The 18,378-nt window shown below is 35.0% G+C and overlaps 1 protein-coding gene across 6 annotated transcripts in view; it reads left to right on the top strand.

Moving 5' to 3' along the window:
• The window catches only part of ARFIP1 (ADP ribosylation factor interacting protein 1), a 102,143-nt gene that overhangs the window by 47,712 nt on the left and 36,053 nt on the right, over positions 1-18,378 (top strand). For 3 of the 6 annotated variants that reach the window (XM_059175349.1, XM_059175341.1, XM_059175359.1), the window contains 4 exons: positions 345-453; positions 5,292-5,387; positions 6,960-7,072; positions 13,664-13,885. In XM_059175349.1, the coding sequence (XP_059031332.1) occupies positions 345-453; positions 5,292-5,387; positions 6,960-7,072; positions 13,664-13,885 (540 nt within the window). The remainder of the gene's footprint in view (positions 1-344; positions 454-5,291; positions 5,388-6,959; positions 7,073-13,663; positions 13,886-18,378) is intronic. The other 3 variants (XM_059175378.1, XM_059175370.1, XM_059175384.1) reach the window with 3 other exon arrangements.

Raw genomic sequence — 18,378 nt, 5'->3', positions numbered from 1 at the left:
TTTTATTAGACATCAGTTTTTACATAATAGACAGATTTTTTAGTCATCTTAATTCTGTTCTTTAAAATTATTTTTCTGAGGTATCAGTAGCTTAGGAATTTGAAAATTGAATTTTGGTATCTGCCTGCTGCTTAGTTCTAGAATAATGGAAGTATTTTGTATTTGACAGCAAATCTTGCTGAGTTTGCTGCTGGTTATACATCGTTATAGAATGCCACAACAGCGTTCTCTATATAGTAGAGAAAAAATAGTTTAAGATGTGAGTTAAGGACACCCTTATGCTGACTGCCCTGTGATGTGAGATTTTTTATGAAGATTTTCTCTTTTATTCAAATGTTGCCAAGGATTTGAAGCGTTCATTACCAGCTGGACTTGGTCTCTCAGAAACCCAGATTACATCTCATGGCTTTGACAGTACCAAAGAGGGGGTTATTGAAGCAGGATCATTTCAAGGTAAGAGCCCACACATTTTTAAAGATGGCTGGGGTGGAAGATGGGAGAAGTACATCAAAAGCTACCTTTAATAATAAAGCATAATAAAGTCCTTTGATTCTGTGATAAAACACTGATTTTATAAGCATAATTTTTTTTCTCTTCAATTTAAATAATTTTAAGAATTGTTTTAGGAGTCTTCTTTATATAAATAGATCAATGTGCATTATTTCACTGATTATTAAAGAATTGGTTTTAAAAAACTAAAGTAAAAACTGAAAAATTCTATCAAAAATGCAGATTTAAATTATTTAAGCTTTTAACTATAAAATTTGTAACTATTAAGTCAGTATTATTTTATATACATACATATTTCCTATTTCAAAGCAAAAGAAAAACAACTTTTATTTTTCCTATTAGACATTCCATGTAAGAAGCCTCCCAAAACCACCCTCAGATTCAGTAATTTGCTGAGAGTACTCACAGGACTCAGTATATAGTCATATTTATGACGATGATTATTATAGGGAAAGTATAGCAAACACAATTAGCAAGGGCCAAGGATGCCTGAGGCCGTCTGGCAAAACTAGGCATAACTTGCAAGGGTCTTCTCCCATAGGATATTAGAAAGCAGTCATTGATTATGCTTAATTCCCCCAACAGACTGTGACAACATGCCATGAACTATTGTGAACCAGGGAAGCTTGTTGGAGCCTCGGTGCCCAGGGTCTTTATTGGAGATTGCTTGTGTAGGCACCCTCTGCCTAGCATGTACCAACATTCCAGACTCCCCAAAGGAAAACGGGCATTTAGCATAAACCACATTGTTTGTATAAACAGTTTAGGAGGATTGAACCAGTCTTACCGCTCTAGGAATGGAGGGAATCTTCCCAAAATTTAAGTTTCCAACCAAGATGCCAACCAAGGGTCAATTGTGTAAGACGGTCTCTTTAAAGATAAACAGACCTGCTAAGTTAACTCTTTTCTGCACACATTTCATATGTAGTTCTATCTTTAATGTAAGGAAAAGTTGTGTCCTTTTTAATACTCTTGCATATAATCACCTTTTTCAAGTGTTTTTTCATTTTCATGTGAGTGGAAGTAAAACCATGTAAACATTTGGATATAAAAAAATGAATTGTTTTCTTTCTTTAGCTATAGTTAAAATAGTAGTTGTATTTGATGTTTGATGAAGTATATTAATTTTAACACTTCATTATAATTTCATAAAATAAAAAAAATCTCTGTGCCTTTCCAATCCTTAGTAGTCTTTATTTTTATTATACTAATAGTCAATACTTGATTCAGAACAACTTCTATTTTGAAATATATTTTTTCCTAAATTGGCCCTACAAATAAGTGTTTAAAATAATCCAGAATAACAACCTCTGCTTTAGGCTGTAAAATGAATGGGCTATCTAGTGACATCATTTTTCCCCCTTTTCATTCTTAGGTTCAGAAAAATAAAACGGCAGAAAGGTAGCTTACATGTCAATATCTCACTAATCATTTTGTAGCATTCTGGCTAGCATATCTTCTCTTGGGGATAACTTTGATTTTGAAAGTGCCTTAAATTATGAGTGCTTAAAGGATAAAAGGCGTGCATAATATGACACCATTTTTGGATCAGTCACCAATTTTCAAATTTAAATGTCAATAGAGAATGTAAAAAATGCTTTTACTATTAAGATGTGTTAAATATTCTCAATGATTATTTAACTGACATTTAGTTTAATCTTTTTCCCCTTAAGCAGAGTAGTAGTATACAATGATTGAAACCAACTGACCATTTAAGCTGTTGTGTATAAGCATGGAAATGCTGATCAGTTTCACTTGCTTATTGATATAGCCTAGTCCTTCAACGTGGAATAAAAAGTTTCATGAATAATTTATGTCTCTTTGAATTGGCTTTATATAATTTTTTAACATAAGCTATTGTTGATCAGTATATTAAAAAGAATCATTCTGCCTTATGCAGATTAATTATTTATTAGAAAGGTGTAGTTTTTGGTTGTTTTGTTTTGTTTTTTTCAAAAAGTTGTACTTGTTTTAAGTGTCTTTGTTTTAAAACATTTACAGATAAATTGGAATGAACATGAGAAAAAGCATATGATTAAAATTTTGAAGTTGGTCTTGTGAAAAAAAACTTAAATGAGTTGGGGCTGTTTTAGGTCTCTGAAAAAATGACTGAATAATAACTTAATAATGATTTTATTACTTAAACAGTTGCTTCAAAAAACATTAACAATTTACTTTTCCATCTCTAGAACATATTTAGGAGAATTTATACTTAAGTTTGGCCTACCAACAAGAAGTATCAAAATCTACTAATTCCATATACTGGAATCTACTACTTCCATATAGTGGAAATCATGAATAAATCAAAGCTCGTTAGAATGAAGTATACTTGATATCTGAGTTTTATTTTAGTGGGGTATTGATCATTACCTACGTATATTCATATTCCTGAATTCCTAAATTATTAAGGTGAAATGGAGCTAATTCCTCAAATTTAGTCAATAAGCAAGATTTTCAATTTTTAAGAATTATTTTTTATTGAATATTAGTGAATGATTTTAGTAATTAATTTAGCCTACATTAGTGGTTTAAGGGGTTTAAGACACAGAGAAAGAGTAATTACCATGAAAGGAAAAGAAAAAGGCTGAAGTACCGAGTTACCAGGGCACCATGTCTTTTGCTGTTATAGTTTGGAAGATTCTGTATTATTTGTTACATATATTGTACACATCTCCTTCTGTGTCATGAGATTAGTCCTAATGCAGGATTAATAAACAATAATAACTAGAACAACAGAACTTTGTTCCTGGGATCATCAAAAAGTAGAATTATAGTATTTTTTTTTAACATTTTGTGCCTTGGATAGTAGTGATAATCTTTGTTTAAAATGGTGATTAGATTGGATAACCTATTAAAATGCCTTCTAACGCAATAAGTAACTGTTTTCTGTGTTGAATTTAATAATTAAGATTTTAGGGTGTGAATTCAGCATCTGAGTCTCTGATAAGCTGTTTTAACCACTCTGGGTTTTATTTCTCCTATAGTTTAAGTCAGGCTTAGTTGATTTCTGTCATCCCTTCTAGTTTTAAATTCAACAGATTTAAAGAGATAAATATTTCTCACTTTGAAAGGTAGTGCCAGTCTATTTAGGTCTATTGTATGTTTGGATTTTAATGTTAGGTCTAGTTCAAATTAGTTTTCATATTACTAAAACTGATGACTATTTCTCCATCAGAACTGAGTATATCTGGGATGTAACCAATTATTACAAATTCTAAGTAAAGATATTTGATCTTGATTTCTATCCTATTAGAACATTTAAATTATGAATTTGATTCATTATATGATTTCTAGGGAACTGGGAGAGAGTGTAGTTGAAATAAAAGTATCTTACAGACTTGAAAATATTCTCAGCTAAATGTGGAAGGATATTAAGTTTTTCAACTTTTAATTATCATCCCTTAAAGATGTACAGACTTCAGAATTTAAAATAAAGAAAGCAATTGAAGTTATGTGGCTTTCTTTGGTTTAATGCCAGACATTAGAACAATGTTGGATAGTCGGTTTTCTCACTTTGTAGATAACTAAGCCTCAGGGATGTTAATTAATTTGCTAGGATATTCCTGATACTATGTGGCACATAGAGCCAGAATTTCAAATACAGAGTTAAGAATTTAAAATTCAATTGTGTTTCATTCAAAAATTGTTTTTTCCTATGATTCTCTTAGTTGAGTTTTAGAATAATCTTGAGTGGCCTTTTAAATACCACAAATGCCTAATGTACTGCATGGTATCTATAGTTAATAAATACTGTATGTATACTTGAAATTTGCTAATAGAATAGATCTCAAGTATCCACGGAAAAATAACCAAAAGAAGTAATGGATATATTAGTTTGTATACATACGTGAAAACATCCCACTGTAGACCTGAAATGTATACATTTTTTTGTTTAATATATAGATGTATAGATTTTTTTGTTTAATAAATAAAAACAATTGAATAAAAAAGGTAAAACTGTAAAAAATATGAACAAAAACCTACAGATACCCCTGGATGATCAGTAGATCTTATGCAGCGTCCCAGCTATGTTTTAAAAGCTTCATTCATATGATTAAGTAGAATATGCTATTGCACTCTACATCATCAGTTCTCAAACTTCAGAATACATACAGATCACCTAAGCATCTTGTGAAAATGCAGATCCTAATTCAGTAGGTCTAGGACTGGACCTGAGTTTTTGCATTTTTAATGAGCTCTCGGGAAATTCCTGTTATAGGTCCTCTACATCCACACTAGGAGTAGCAGTGATCTACACTTTGTGCTGTTGCCTTTATGATGAGAAGTTTTGGACTACAATTTCTGTGAACACTGTGACTAGTTCACAATTTGTGAATTCTAAGTTTGATGCATTATTACATACCTTGTTTATCTACTTAAAGAGCTTTCCTTTGAATGTAGGAGTAGCAGGTTATAAAATATTTACTTAAACTTTAAATCGTTCAGCTATGGAACTTTAATCACATTCTGTTAATCCATTTGGAAATAGCAGAGTCCAGGTAAAGTCGTGTTTAGATGTGACCTTGCCAAGTTTCTTCTTATAGTTACACGTGTTTTGTTTGGTTTCAACACTTCCATGAAAAGTTTATGCAAGAACTCCACCTGGTCGCATCCATTTATTTTTAGTCCCTTCCTGCAAGAAAGCAAATATATTAATTCCAGTTTTTAACCCAATTTTTAAAATATTTTAAGGGCAGTGTCAGTAAACCAAGATTCAAAATGTGTGGTATGTAGAGAAGAAAGAGGATTTTCACAGTTAAATAAATGTCTACCCTTTCCAGGTTCCCCGGCACCACCATTGCCATCTGTTATGTCTCCTAGCAGGGTTGCAGCTAGTCGACTGGCTCAACAAGGAAGTGATTTAATTGTTCCTGCAGGTATTCACTGCACTGATTGGATAAAACCCTCTTGCTACTTCTGAAACTAAACTAATTCCCTCAGTTTCGTAATCCCTTGCTTTATATTCATAGGTGTGTGTAATTCTGCCTTTTCTTGGTGGCTGCTTCTTTTTTTTAACAATAATGGAAATAATCTTTCTAGGCATACCTATTTTTCTGGCCTTTCAGTGTTATTAACTATGTATCTTAAACATGAAGTGTAATTCACTTTGAGATTAAAAAACATTGTAAAATTGGATTCATTTTACATCACGCTTTCTCAACTTTGGAAAAATGTAGAGTAACTTACTTGATCCTCTCAGCTTTGCAGCTCTGCTCTCTTGTTTTCAGTTAAACAAAAAAAGAGCCTTCAACAGTTGGCTTGTTCATTATTTGGAATGGGTCAAGTGGAAAATGTTGTGTCTTCCTATTTTCAATTACAGTTTACAGATAGCTTGCAGATTGCAGCAAAATGATATGTAATTTACCAGTTATGCAGTGAAAAGTACTTGGGGAAAATGTATTTCTTTGCATTGAATTTGCTCTATACTTTAATATTACTGACCTATAAAAACAGGAAAAATTTGAACAACACATTTCTTTTTAACATATGAAATGTTAACATTCTGTATTTTGTTTCTATGACAATTTTATAAATCTTAAATGTATTTGATTTTAATATACCATTCTTGATCTTAGGCTTGTGGTAAAGTTGTGGCAAAGGCTGGTCTGACTGTAGGAGTAAGTGAGAAGAGAAATTTTTGCTCTGACTTTAAAAGCCATTTTTTAGGACTTTTTCTCTTCTCCTTATTTCATTGTTGTTTTCAAATTATTATGAAGTTTTTACTCTAAGTCATTAGTATCATAAGCACTTAACTCTTTTCTTCTATGAAAAATATTTTACTATAGAAACAATATATAAAGTTGCTTTATGTCATAATTTCCTAATTGTTGGAGCAATACATTGTCAGGGCTTTATACTGCCTTTATTAATTATGGCTTTTTGCAGGAGGGTGGGTGGTCTTGGAAAAAAAAAAAAACAGGAGGTACAGTGTAGGTCTTGTTTTAGCCTAGCCTTTCATACTGGTGGTAAGGTATTTTTAATGACTATTTGAAATTTGAATTACATTTTTAAATCCTCCAAAATTATAGTAACCTCTTGTTGCTCTGTTCTACATCATATGATGAAAGGAGATCACTGTGAAGAGTACATAACCTTTCCAGATTTTTACTGACACAGTTTTTTTTAGGGTCATTAGGTTGTAAGAGTAATTGTGGAAATTTTGATTTCTAGAAGTAAAGAGCTTATTTAGAAGAGAAGGCTGGTTGCAGCATTTTTTTTTTTTTTTAAGATGATAGACAAACCACAAAGCATTTGTGTTTAATTGGCAGAAATATTTTTTAAGCGTTTGAAAATTGTCCTCAATTATTCCAGAAAGTTCTAGTCCTTCACTTTGTGGAAACCTTTTTAAGTGTATAAGTAGTTTAATTTGAATAGCATCTGTGGTTTGGGTTTTTTCCCCTTCTTGTCTTTATCTAGTTTGTGTTTTGTCTTCTGTTATGATCATGCAGGTGGCCAGAGAACACAAACCAAAAGTGGACCAGTTATTCTAGCAGATGAAATAAAAAATCCTGCAATGGAAAAGTTAGAGCTTGTTAGAAAATGGAGTCTAAACACCTATAAGGTTTGTATTTTTTTAATGTTTCCACCCTGACTAGCTCTAAGAATTTTCATTCTTATGCAAATTGTATGTTATGCAAATTATTTGCAATTATATGAAATTATAGGAGAGAATAATGCCATCTAACTATAAAAATAAAATTAGAAAGTGAAGTATTTTGTCTTATTGATCTTTGAATAAATGTAGTTTCAAAAGTCAGTAGCAAAAGAGTAAAAAGGCTACAGAAATGCTTATTAATTCATAGAACATAATTGAAGAAGAAATATATTACCTTGGAATATGTTTACCTGTAGAACTGCTATAGACTTGTCTATCCCTACCTCCTCTTCTTGATACCTTACAGCAACTGAATGTCAGAGTTATAGTCATTTTTCAGAGTTGGAATTCTCTGATCTTATTGTAATAATTAAGCATTAACTGTACAGACAGCACCACATTGCAAAGAGTTAAACTTCAACAATGTATTGATGTTGTTAGTTGCATTGCTTCAGAATAATTGGTGACTATTCTTTTGTATGGCCTCTGTAAAACAAATAAGCAAATTATTTAAGCCATAGTATTTTTGATGTATTACAAATAGCTCAAGCCACAGAGCCACTTAGGACCTTTGAATCCTAACAGGGACAAAACAGTTTAAATAACAGTTAGGGGCACCTCGGTGGCTCAGTCAGTTAAGTGTTCATCTCTTGATTTCAGCTCAGGTCATGATCTTGGCGTGGTGAGATAGAGTCTCACGTCAGGCTCTGAGCTCTATGCACAGTCTGCTTGAGATTCTCTCTCTCCTTCTCCCTCTGCTCCTCCCCCGGTCACAATCATGCTCTCTCTCTCTCAGATAAATAAATAATCTTTTAAAAAAATAGTTTAAAGAACATTGATGTGGGCGAAAACCCTAGCTACTCAAGTTAGAGCATTGGCCATAACAGTCTACATTTGTGAATTGTTTGTGGATGTAGTAGTTTATAACGCAGCAATGGTCTGTATTTTTATACAGAGCACATGTCTGTGTCTTCTCAAGAGTAATACAGAAGTAAATTTATTTTTTCAGTTAATACTTTCAGAATATCTGAAATCATCTACAAAAGTACAGGTTTTCTTAACATGATAAAAGTGCCCTGAAACATGCTCATGAGGCTTTCTCAAAATTGTTTTCCTCATGCCACTGTAGCCCTAGAAATGCCAATGATAGTTGTTAAAAAATGGTGCCAGTGTAGACTGTTCTCATTCAGGACATTGTATTTAATTATTGCTCCTTTTGTTATCAAGGATCTGGATTCTTTTATTCCATGTATTGTCTCTCCCTTTGTATTCCCTCATATCACAACAGTTCACCCATATATCCAGATTTCTACTTCATCTTCTCATTGATGCCACATATCTATTATCATTAAGTAGACTCTGGCTCCTTAATGTTTTACTTTATCCCTTTTTCTCCGTTGCTTTTTCACAGCCATTGTCCATGTCTTTGTTACTCTCACATTACTGAAATAGCTTCCTGATAAAATCTCTTAGCCTGCATATTCTGCAGTCTAGCTTGCCTATGCTAGCTTGCATATTCTTGCTACATATTCTGCAGCAAGGTTCACCCTTGCTTTAAAGTGTTCATTTGATCTCTGTTGTCTTAGAATGACATGGATCTGACCTACCTACCTTCCCAACATTTTCCCCTATTGCTCCTCTTTCCCACCAGTGATCCATACCAAATCTTATCCAGAGATATCCTAAACAAACTATGGTATCTCATACATCTATAACTTTGTTCATGTGACTATATTTGCCTACTACTTGGAATTTCTTTTTGCTCCCTTTCATTTCACATATTTGTCTTTCATACCAAACTGAGCTTCATTCATTTATTTATTAAATGTATTTATTCAACCATTCCTTTGTTCATTTACTCATGAAATTTGCTTCTAACTAGTAACATTCTGTGATCACACATTGAAACCTAAAGAATGCAGTCCTTAGCTGTCTCAGTTGATAGAACATGCGACTCTTAATCTTGGGATTGTGAGTTCGAGCCCCACATTGGCTTTAGGTACTACTTTTGTAAAAAATTAATTAGTGGGGTTCCTGGGTGACTCAGTCATTAAGTGTCTGCTTTAGGCTCAGGTTATGATCTCAGGGTCCTGGGATCGAGCCCTGTATCCGGCTCCCTGCTCTGCAGGAGGCCTGCTTCTCTCCCTCTCACTCCCCCTGTCTGATCTCCTCTCTGGATGTCTCTTTATCTCTGTCAAATAAATAAATAAAAATCTTAAAAATAGATAAATAAAAATAATTAATTAGGGACTCCTGGGTGGCTCCGTCAGTTACGTGTCTGCTTCAGCTCAGGTCAGGGTTGTAGGATTGAGCCCCATGTCAGGCTCCCTGCTCAGTGGGGAGTCTGCTTCTCCCTTTCTCTCTACCTCTCCCCCCTCTCATTTTTTCTGTCTCTCTCTCTCAAATAAATAAATAAAATCTTTTTTAAAAATAATTAATTAATTAATAAAAATAACTACCACCTTAAAAAAAGTACAGGCCTTATTTCTGAACCAAGTCTTACTATTACAAATTACAGAATGTAAGATTTTGTTCATTTGAGCCTTCCTCTTATGTCCCTTAGTTCATGTTTCCCTTGTTCCCTCCTTTTTTCCTATATACTTATTATCTGTTCCCTGTTTTTTGGCTACTTCTACAGTAATCTGAGTTGAATCATTTTTTTCTAAAGATTTTATTTATTTATTTGGCAGACAGAGATCACAAGTAGGCAGAGAGGCAGGCAGAGAGAGAGGAGGTAGCAGGCTCCCTGCTGAGCAGAGAGCCTGATGCAGGGCTTGATCCCAGGACCTTGGGATCATGACCTGAACTGAAGGCAGAGGCTTTAACCCACTGAGCCAACCAGGCACCCCAAGTTGAATCATTATTAAGATTCCATATTTATCTCTTATATGGTAACATACCACATCCAGCCTTTTTATAAGTTTGTGTTAATGAAACTGACCAGCCTTTAAAATGTAGCACAGGTGGCATAATACTATATGAAGGAGTTTTCATTCTCCTCAGAATGATTATTTTTAACTGAAAATTTTTTTCATCACAGCTTAACTGGGATGTTACATCTAAAAGAAGAGGGACACCTGGCTGTCTCAGTCAGTAGAGCTTACGACTCTTGATTTTTTGGTTCTGAGTTCAAGCCCTGTATTGGATCTAGAGCTTACTTTAAAAAAAAAAAAAAAAAATCAGGCATACCTGGTGATTTAGTGGCCTGCTCTTGATTTTGGCTGAAGTCATGATCTTGGGGTCCTGGGATTGGGCCTCCCATTGGACTCTGCACTCAGTGGGGAGTCTGCTTAGGATTCTTTCTCTCTCCTCTCCCTTTGCCCCTCCTCCCTCTTGTATGCACTCTCGTTCCCTCTCTCTCTCAAAAAAATAAATCTTTTTTTTTTTTAAAGATTTTATTTATTTATTTGACAGAGATCACAAGTAGGCAGAGAAAGAGGAAGGGAAGCAGGCTCCCTACCGAGCAGAGAGCCCAATGTGGGGCTTGATCCCAGGACCCTGGGACCATGACCTGAGCCGAAGGCAGAGGCTTTAACGCACTGAGCCACCCAGGCGCCCCTCAAATAAATAAATCTTTAAAAAAAATTTTTTAAGTGTATTTATATTTAAAAAAAAATAACAGAGAGCTTGTTTGGAGGTTCTAGCAGGGGAGCGCAGCTACTCGTATACCCTTGACCGAAGAACGGTCCTCTCCTCTATCGGGGAAGGTCGTCCTCTTCGACCGAGCGCGCAGCTTCGGGAGGGACGCACATGGAGCGGTGAGGGAGGAAGGGGACACCCGCCTAGCCAGCCAGATCAGCCGAATCAACCCTGGCGATCAATGGGGTGACAGATGTCGCAGCCAGATCGCCCTCACATCCTAAAAAAAAATAACAGAAAAGAAAGAGTGTTCTAACTTAGAGAATTTTAATGGAGTTTATAGCCAGTGTATCTGGGCTGGCATATGCTTCTGAACCTAAACAAGCTCAGAGTGTAATGACTTTATTGGGTCTTCTTGACTCTGTTCTTATGGCTTTTTTACCTTTTCATTCCAAATTATGAACTGTATAGGACATTCATTGTCATTTGGATAATCTTTCAAGTGTAGATTTTGATTTGGTTGATGTAGATCTCTACTTGTTACCATTTTACTGTTGAACAACTTGCTTCTTAGCTACAACTTTGATCTTCCTTTTCTTGGATTTCAGTTCCTGCATGGTTTTCGGCATTTAATCTCCCTCTGTTTCTGTTCTCTTAACAAACACTAAATAATTTGGAGGATGATTGATGAACATGTTTCAGGCTACTTTTATCATCTTAAAAAACCTATGCTTTTTGTAGATGATTTTAAATCATATTTTAGAAGTATTAACTGAAAGAATAAATTCACTTCGTATTACTCTTGAGAAGAAGTACGTGCTCTGTATAAAAATATAAACAATTCCTGATTTACAAGTTACTACACCCACGAACAATTCACAAAATATAGAGAGTGTAGTGGCCAATGCTCTGACTTGAGCAGCTATGGTTTTCATCCACTTAAATGTTTTTTAAATTCTACTGTCTTGTCCCTGTTAAGATTCAAAGGTACTAAGTGTATTTGTGGCTCGAGCTATTTGTAATGCATCAGTCACTTAAAGGCTTTTCCTTACAGAGACTGTTTAGCACTTGCTTATTGGTTGTTAATTTTGGCTCTAAAAACAGGCAGAGATTTAAACCAAATATATAATTGGAGCAATTTTAAGTTTAGGGTCTGACATATAAGTAAGTAGTATTTTTATATATTATTTTAATTGACCTGATTTTATTCATAAATTTTAAATCCAAAATTTATTTGTTTTCTTTTTTTTTCTTAAGATTTTATTTATTTATTTGACAGACAGAGATCATAATTGGGCAGAGAGGCAGGCAGAGACAGAGAGGGGGAAGCAGGCTCCCTGCCAGGCAAAGAGCCTGATGCAGGGCTCCATCCCCCAGGACCCTGGGATCATGACCCAAGCTGGAGGCAGAGGTTTTAACCCACTGAGCCACCCAGGCACTTATTTATTTATTTTCTTATTGAGTCTCATCCACAGGAATTCTCACACCCAAAATTTTAAAAATTTATAAAACAAATTTTTTTTAAGATTTTATTTTTTATTTCTTTGACAGAAGAGAAGACACACACAAAGAGAACACAAGCAGGGAAGCAGCAGAGGGAGAGGGAGAAGCAGGCTTTTTCTCCCCTAAGCAGGGAGCCTGATGTGGGGGTCAATCCCAGGACCCTGGGATCATGACCTTTGCAAAAGGTAGACATTTAACCAAGTGAGCCACCCAGGTGCCACTTAAAAATTTTTTGAGAAGAATTGAGTAGGGCCACCTGGCTGGCTCCATCAGTGGTTCATGCAACTCTTGATCTCTGGGTTGTAAGTTTGAGCCCCACGTTGAGTGTAGAGATTACTTAAAAAAAATAGATAGATTTATATGTATTGACAGGAAAAAAAATCTCAAGGTATTTGGTCATAGGAAAATGACCTATGGGATGTATGTATAGCATACCACAGTCTCATTTTTACTTGAAAAGTATATGAGTGTAGAGGTTTAAGGAAGAGTGTAGACTATCCATCAAACTGTTAATAGTTTTATTTAGTGGGATTAAAGGAAGGAAGAGGAAATTCACCTTTTATTTCATTCTTATTTTAATTTTTGGAACCAAAAATTAGTTCTGTAACCAAAACTGTGAAAGACAAGATAAAATTTGCAGATTTGCAAATTTAAAAAATTGCAATATTTTTCACTTCTTTAGAATATTTTTGTTAACTTTAAATGGTGAAGAGTATATTAATGCCCTATATGGTTACTCTAAAAATATATTGTTGAGTAGTGAAGTTGCTTATAATTTTTTATTGCTAACAAAAATTTCCTGTATCATTTCTGGGGCAAGACAGAATAACATAATTTAATACTGTTCTTTCTCGATAGAAGTAAAAGAATTCAGGAATCTCTTACCTCTACCTCTTTCTCTTCTTTCCTCCTTGTCTCCCTCTGTCTCTTCGTTTCTTCCCTTTTCTCTCTCCCCACCTTCCCTACCACCTCCTCTTACCTCTTTCTCCTTCCTTTCTTCCTGTCATTCCTCCTACTCACACACATACACACAGCTATTTAAGAGGAAGATAGAAGGAAAAAAAGCATTTGAAAACAACAGGAGAGTAGAGTTTTGATATGCTTATTATTCCTATATTAACAGCCCACTCGTGTTCTTAAATCAATGCTAAGTATTTCAGTTGTAAATAATCTACGCAAGTATAAACCTGAAATATGGTTATGTGAGGGAGCTCAACCAATAGATATAAATTAGCTAAGTCTTAAAACTTCCTCTGATTAATAATAGTTATTGGGTATGTCTGGTAAGTTTATTTTGAATCTTGGCGAACTTCTTAGTGGGGTGACAGTTTTCAGTTTTTTAAGGGTAACTTGTTTGAAGCAAAAAATGGTATATGCCAAATGCTGTAGCATTTGTACTTTGGATTGCTATATTATTCCTTTCTCTTTTGTTCTTTTTTTTTTCTTCCTAAACAAAGTGCATCTTTCCACTTTTAGTGCACTCGACAAATTATTTCTGAGAAGCTAGGCCGTGGATCAAGAACTGTGGACCTTGAACTTGAAGCCCAGATTGATATATTAAGAGATAACAAGAAAAAATATGAAAATATTTTAAGACTGGCTCAGACATTGTCAACCCAGCTTTTCCAGATGGTGCATACCCAAAGGCAACTTGGAGATGCATTTGCTGACCTGAGTTTGAAGTCACTAGAACTCCATGTAAGGTTATTTTAAATAACTTTTGGAAAGTGTGGAGGAGGAGAATGGCAATAGTATTCTAAGATGTAATTTGTTACATTTCTGATTTGCTTAACTCTTAATAAATTTGGAATTGGTATTCTTTTAAAATATTTCATGTAATTTTTAAGAAGGCCCAAATGTCTAGAGATGTCAGCTAGAGGTTTCAGGGGAAGGGAACTTAGTTAGAGGAACGAAAAGGAAAGTACTCAGCCTGCCTTAGTCTAGGTACCTATTGAAAATCTCTTCTCTATTTTCAAAGTGTCTTGAGCAAATAGTAACTTGCTTGACTGGATTCATGATCTTTTACTGAAATCATTAATATAAATTGTGAGTTTTTAAAAATTAAGAATTTTAGGGGCACCTGGGTGGCTAAGTGGGTTAAGCCTCTGCCTTCGGCTCAGGTCACGATACCAGGGTCCTGGGATCTAGCCCCACATCGGGCTCTCTGTTCGACAGGGAGCCTGCTTCCCCCCACCTCTCTCTGCCTGCCTCTCTGCCTACTTGCGATCTCTGTCAAATAAATAAATAAAATCTTTTAAAAATTAAAAAATAAAAATTAAGAATTTTAGAATAATTATAAAATTTTTTTGCATATATCTCTAAAGTATTTAGCAAAGCATTCCTAAGAATTTCTTATGTTACCTTAAGTGACTTCTTTTGATCACTTTTTTTCCCCCTACCCTGGAGCCAAAAAGGTTAAATCCCTTGCTTACAGACTTTCTAACTTGAAAAGTTAGATAATTTAGAGCATTAAATTATTTGATAATATCTATAATCTTGGAAAAGAAAGTTTGGCTAGAGATAGCAATCTATCTCATAATAGTGAGGAATACTTAGATTCAATTCTAACTGAGTCACTAAATAGACAAAAAGAATTAATCTAATATTTGGGAAGCTGATTAGTTTAACAGCTGTCCACAATTTCAGTGTAACGAGCTGGGTGCCTTATAGTCATTGTATCATGTACTTTACCTAATAGTACTGCAAGAAATATTAACGCTATTTTATAGATGAGGAAACTGAAACCAAGAAAGGTTAGGTAGTATTCGTAAGATCACAAAACAAATAAAAGGTAGAGCTGTGGAGCACCTAGGTAGCTCAGTAGGTTAAATGTCTACCTAGGCTCAGGTCATGATCCTGTTCAGAGTCTTGGTATTGAGCTGATGTCCTCTGCACTCTCAGCTGGGAGACTGCGTGTCCCTCATCCTCCCCCACTGGTCCTTTCCCTGCTCATGCATGCGCCTGTATGTGTTCTCTCTCTCTCTCTCAAATAAATAAATGCATAAAATCTTTTTTTTTTTTTAAAGGTAGAGCAAGATGCCTGGGTGGCTCAGTTGGTTAAGCATATGCCTTCCGGCTCAGGTCATGTCCTGGGATTGAATCCTGCATCAGGTTCCTTGCTCGGCTGGGACCCTGCTTCTCCTTCTGCCTGCTACTCCTCCTGTTTGTGCATACTCTGGCTCTCTGTCTCTTTGACAAATAATAAAATCTTGAAAAAAAGGTGGAGCTGAAAGTCATATATATGTACAATTTATGTTTTATATATATAAACATACACATATTTGTTTTGTTTTCATAGCCGAGGACATATACAGACACTGAGGCCAGGAGAGGGTGGCTCCGGGTGGAGCTTGCCTGTCTGTGTGCTTGGGGTGGAGCTACAGCCTGTCTATATTTCTCCATGATCTCTTCCTATCTCTTTAAGTGGAATCTTTTTTTTTTTTTTTTAAGATTTTATTTATTCATTTGACAGAGAGAACACAAGTTGGCATAGAGGCAGGCAGAGAGAGAGGAAGGGAAGCAGGCTCCCTGCTGAGCAGAGAGCTGGAAGTGGGACTCAATCCCAGGACTCTGAGATCCTGACCTGAGCTGAAGGCAGAGGCTTAACCCACTGAGCCACCCAGGCACCCCTTTTGTGAAATCTTTAGAGAGAAAAATCCCCACAGTATGGAAAGAGGTAGCCAGAGCATAGGGTTTCTGGGGAAGTGTTAGAGCAGTGTTATCAGTGATGCTGTACTCAGTAGACCCTGTTAATTATAATAGTTAATACACATTGGGGATTTACTATATGCCAGATACTATTCTAAGTGGTTTATATATGTATTAGCTCATTTATTGCTCAGTATTAGCTAGTAGGTACTTTTGTTAGCTTTTTCTAGATGTCAAATTCTTTTTTTTTTTTTTTTTTTAACAGAACTGGTGGTTAATCCTCAGTATTCAAGTCTGTTAGACCCAGTTTTAATTTTTGAGTTTCTTATTTGATCATCTCTAATCCTTTGTAAGGATTGATAATTCATGAGTTTTTTACAATGAAAAAATTATTGTTTTAACAGAATAAAACTTTTTTAAAAAGGTATTTTATTTATTTGAGAGAGAGAGCAGAGTGAGTCAGAGAGAACATGAGTGGGAAGGGGCAGAGGGAGAGGGAGAAGCAGGCTTCCCCTCTGAGCAAGGAGCCAGACACAGGGTTTGATCCCAGGACCCCAGATCATGACCTGAGCCAATGGCAGAAACTTAACTGACTGAGCCACCCAGGTGCCCCAGAATACAAGTTTCTATCTTGCAACTGTCGTATGGGTCCATTGGAAATCAAGGACATGGTATGGGATCTTAATGATCTCAAAACAATTTGCTATTTCATCATCTTGGAAATTATTTCATTACTTATCTTTTATTTCCAACCATGTTAAAAGTTACTAAGATGATAGCAAAACAAAAGAATGATGGCATTGCCTTAAAAAATAATGTAATAGATAAATATCTTTGTAGTCTTTTTTTAATGTTTATGCAGCATAGATGAAAATTTAGAATTTTTCATTTTTTTGCCCATCTAATGGCAAAGAGAAGACAATACCAGAGGAAGATATTTCATAGTTATTAGACAAAATCAGAAGATGACTGCAGAGACACAGCAGCATTAACTCAACAATGATGGCAAAATAGATAATACAAGTGAAATCCCAGTCTGAGTCTTCTGATAACAATATCCTAAATGAATTTTCTTAAATTCAAGAGTCAGTGAATTTTTAAGGACAAAAAAGAAATATGGTGCTGTATTAGTTAAGTTCTATAGGCAAAGAACCAACAGGATATGTAGATATACAGAAAGATGTATTTTAAGAAATTGGTTCATAGGATTTTAGAGTCTTGGTACATGTAAAACCTGTGGAATAGGTTGGCAGACTGGAGAGACTCAAGGAAGAGTTGCGGCTTAAGTGCAAAGGTGGTCTTTTAGCAGAATGCCTTTTTGTTCCAGGGAATTCAGTCTTCGTTCTGTTAAGGTCTTCAGTTGATTGGATGAGGTCCATTGCTATTGTGGAGGGCAGTCTGCTTTACTCACACTCCGATTCAAATATTAATCTCCTTCAAAAAAAAACATACCTGCACTGAAATATCCAGAATTATGTTTGACCAAAATCTGGACATCATGGCCTCGGCAAGTTGGCATGTAAAATTAATTAGCATGGGTATTTTTATCTAGTTAGTCATAGCTCATGTCTATCTAGTAGACATGAGCCCATCATTTAACATTTTTCTTTTTTTTTTTTTTTTTTAAAGATTCTACGTATTCATTTATTAGCACACATGAGAGCACACAAATGCACACACGAGTAGAGGGAGGGACAGAGGGAGAGGAACAAGCAGATTCCACATTCACTGCAGAGCCTGACTCAGGGTTTGATCCCTTGACCCTGAGATCATGACCTGAGCCAAAATCAAGAGTCAGATACTTAACCAACTGAGCCACCCAGGTGCCCCCCTGCAACATTTTTCACTAAGAATTTAGACTATCCTATTTTGCTAAAAAGACATACTATATTCTTTTATGATGACTTATTTATCAAAATACACTTCATGTAATTTGTTAGTGAATAAATGCTAAAGGCAAATGTATATGCAGATGTGATTTGAAGGAAATAAATAATCTAAGAAATAGAAAATGTATTGGATTGGACATACTCATCAGTGTTTATAAATATAAAAGTCATGGTAAGCTAGAACCTGTTGGAGATTGTTTGAAATTTGGAATCAGTACTTATAGAATGGATATTTTTTAAATCAGGATATTCCAGAGAATCAAAACCAATATGAGATATGTACATAATACACACACACTTATTTTAAGGACTTGTCTCCCACGATTGTGGGACTTGGCAAGCTATGAACTATGAATGGTAGGTCAGTAGTCTAGAAACTGAGGCCAGATTTCTAATGTTCCAGTGTTAAGGAAGAATTCTTCTCTAAGAAATCTCAGCCTTTTTGCTCTGAAGGTCTGTCTTCAGCTGATTGAATGAAGTCCACCCACATTCTGGAGGATAATCTCTTTAAAATCAACTTCAAATCATACATTCTGGAGGTTAATCTCTTTAAAGTCAACTTTAAGTCATATCTGTAATGTTTGTTATTGCAAATTTTAATCATATCTACAAAATCTGTATCTTTATAGCAACATCTAGATTGGTATTTGACCA

The sequence above is a fragment of the Mustela lutreola genome, chromosome 1 (genome assembly GCF_030435805.1).
Source record: "Mustela lutreola isolate mMusLut2 chromosome 1, mMusLut2.pri, whole genome shotgun sequence".
Taxonomy (NCBI): Eukaryota; Metazoa; Chordata; class Mammalia; order Carnivora; family Mustelidae; genus Mustela; species Mustela lutreola.
Note: the sequence above shows the minus strand (reverse complement) of the source record. Positions and strands in the feature narration are given on the sequence as shown.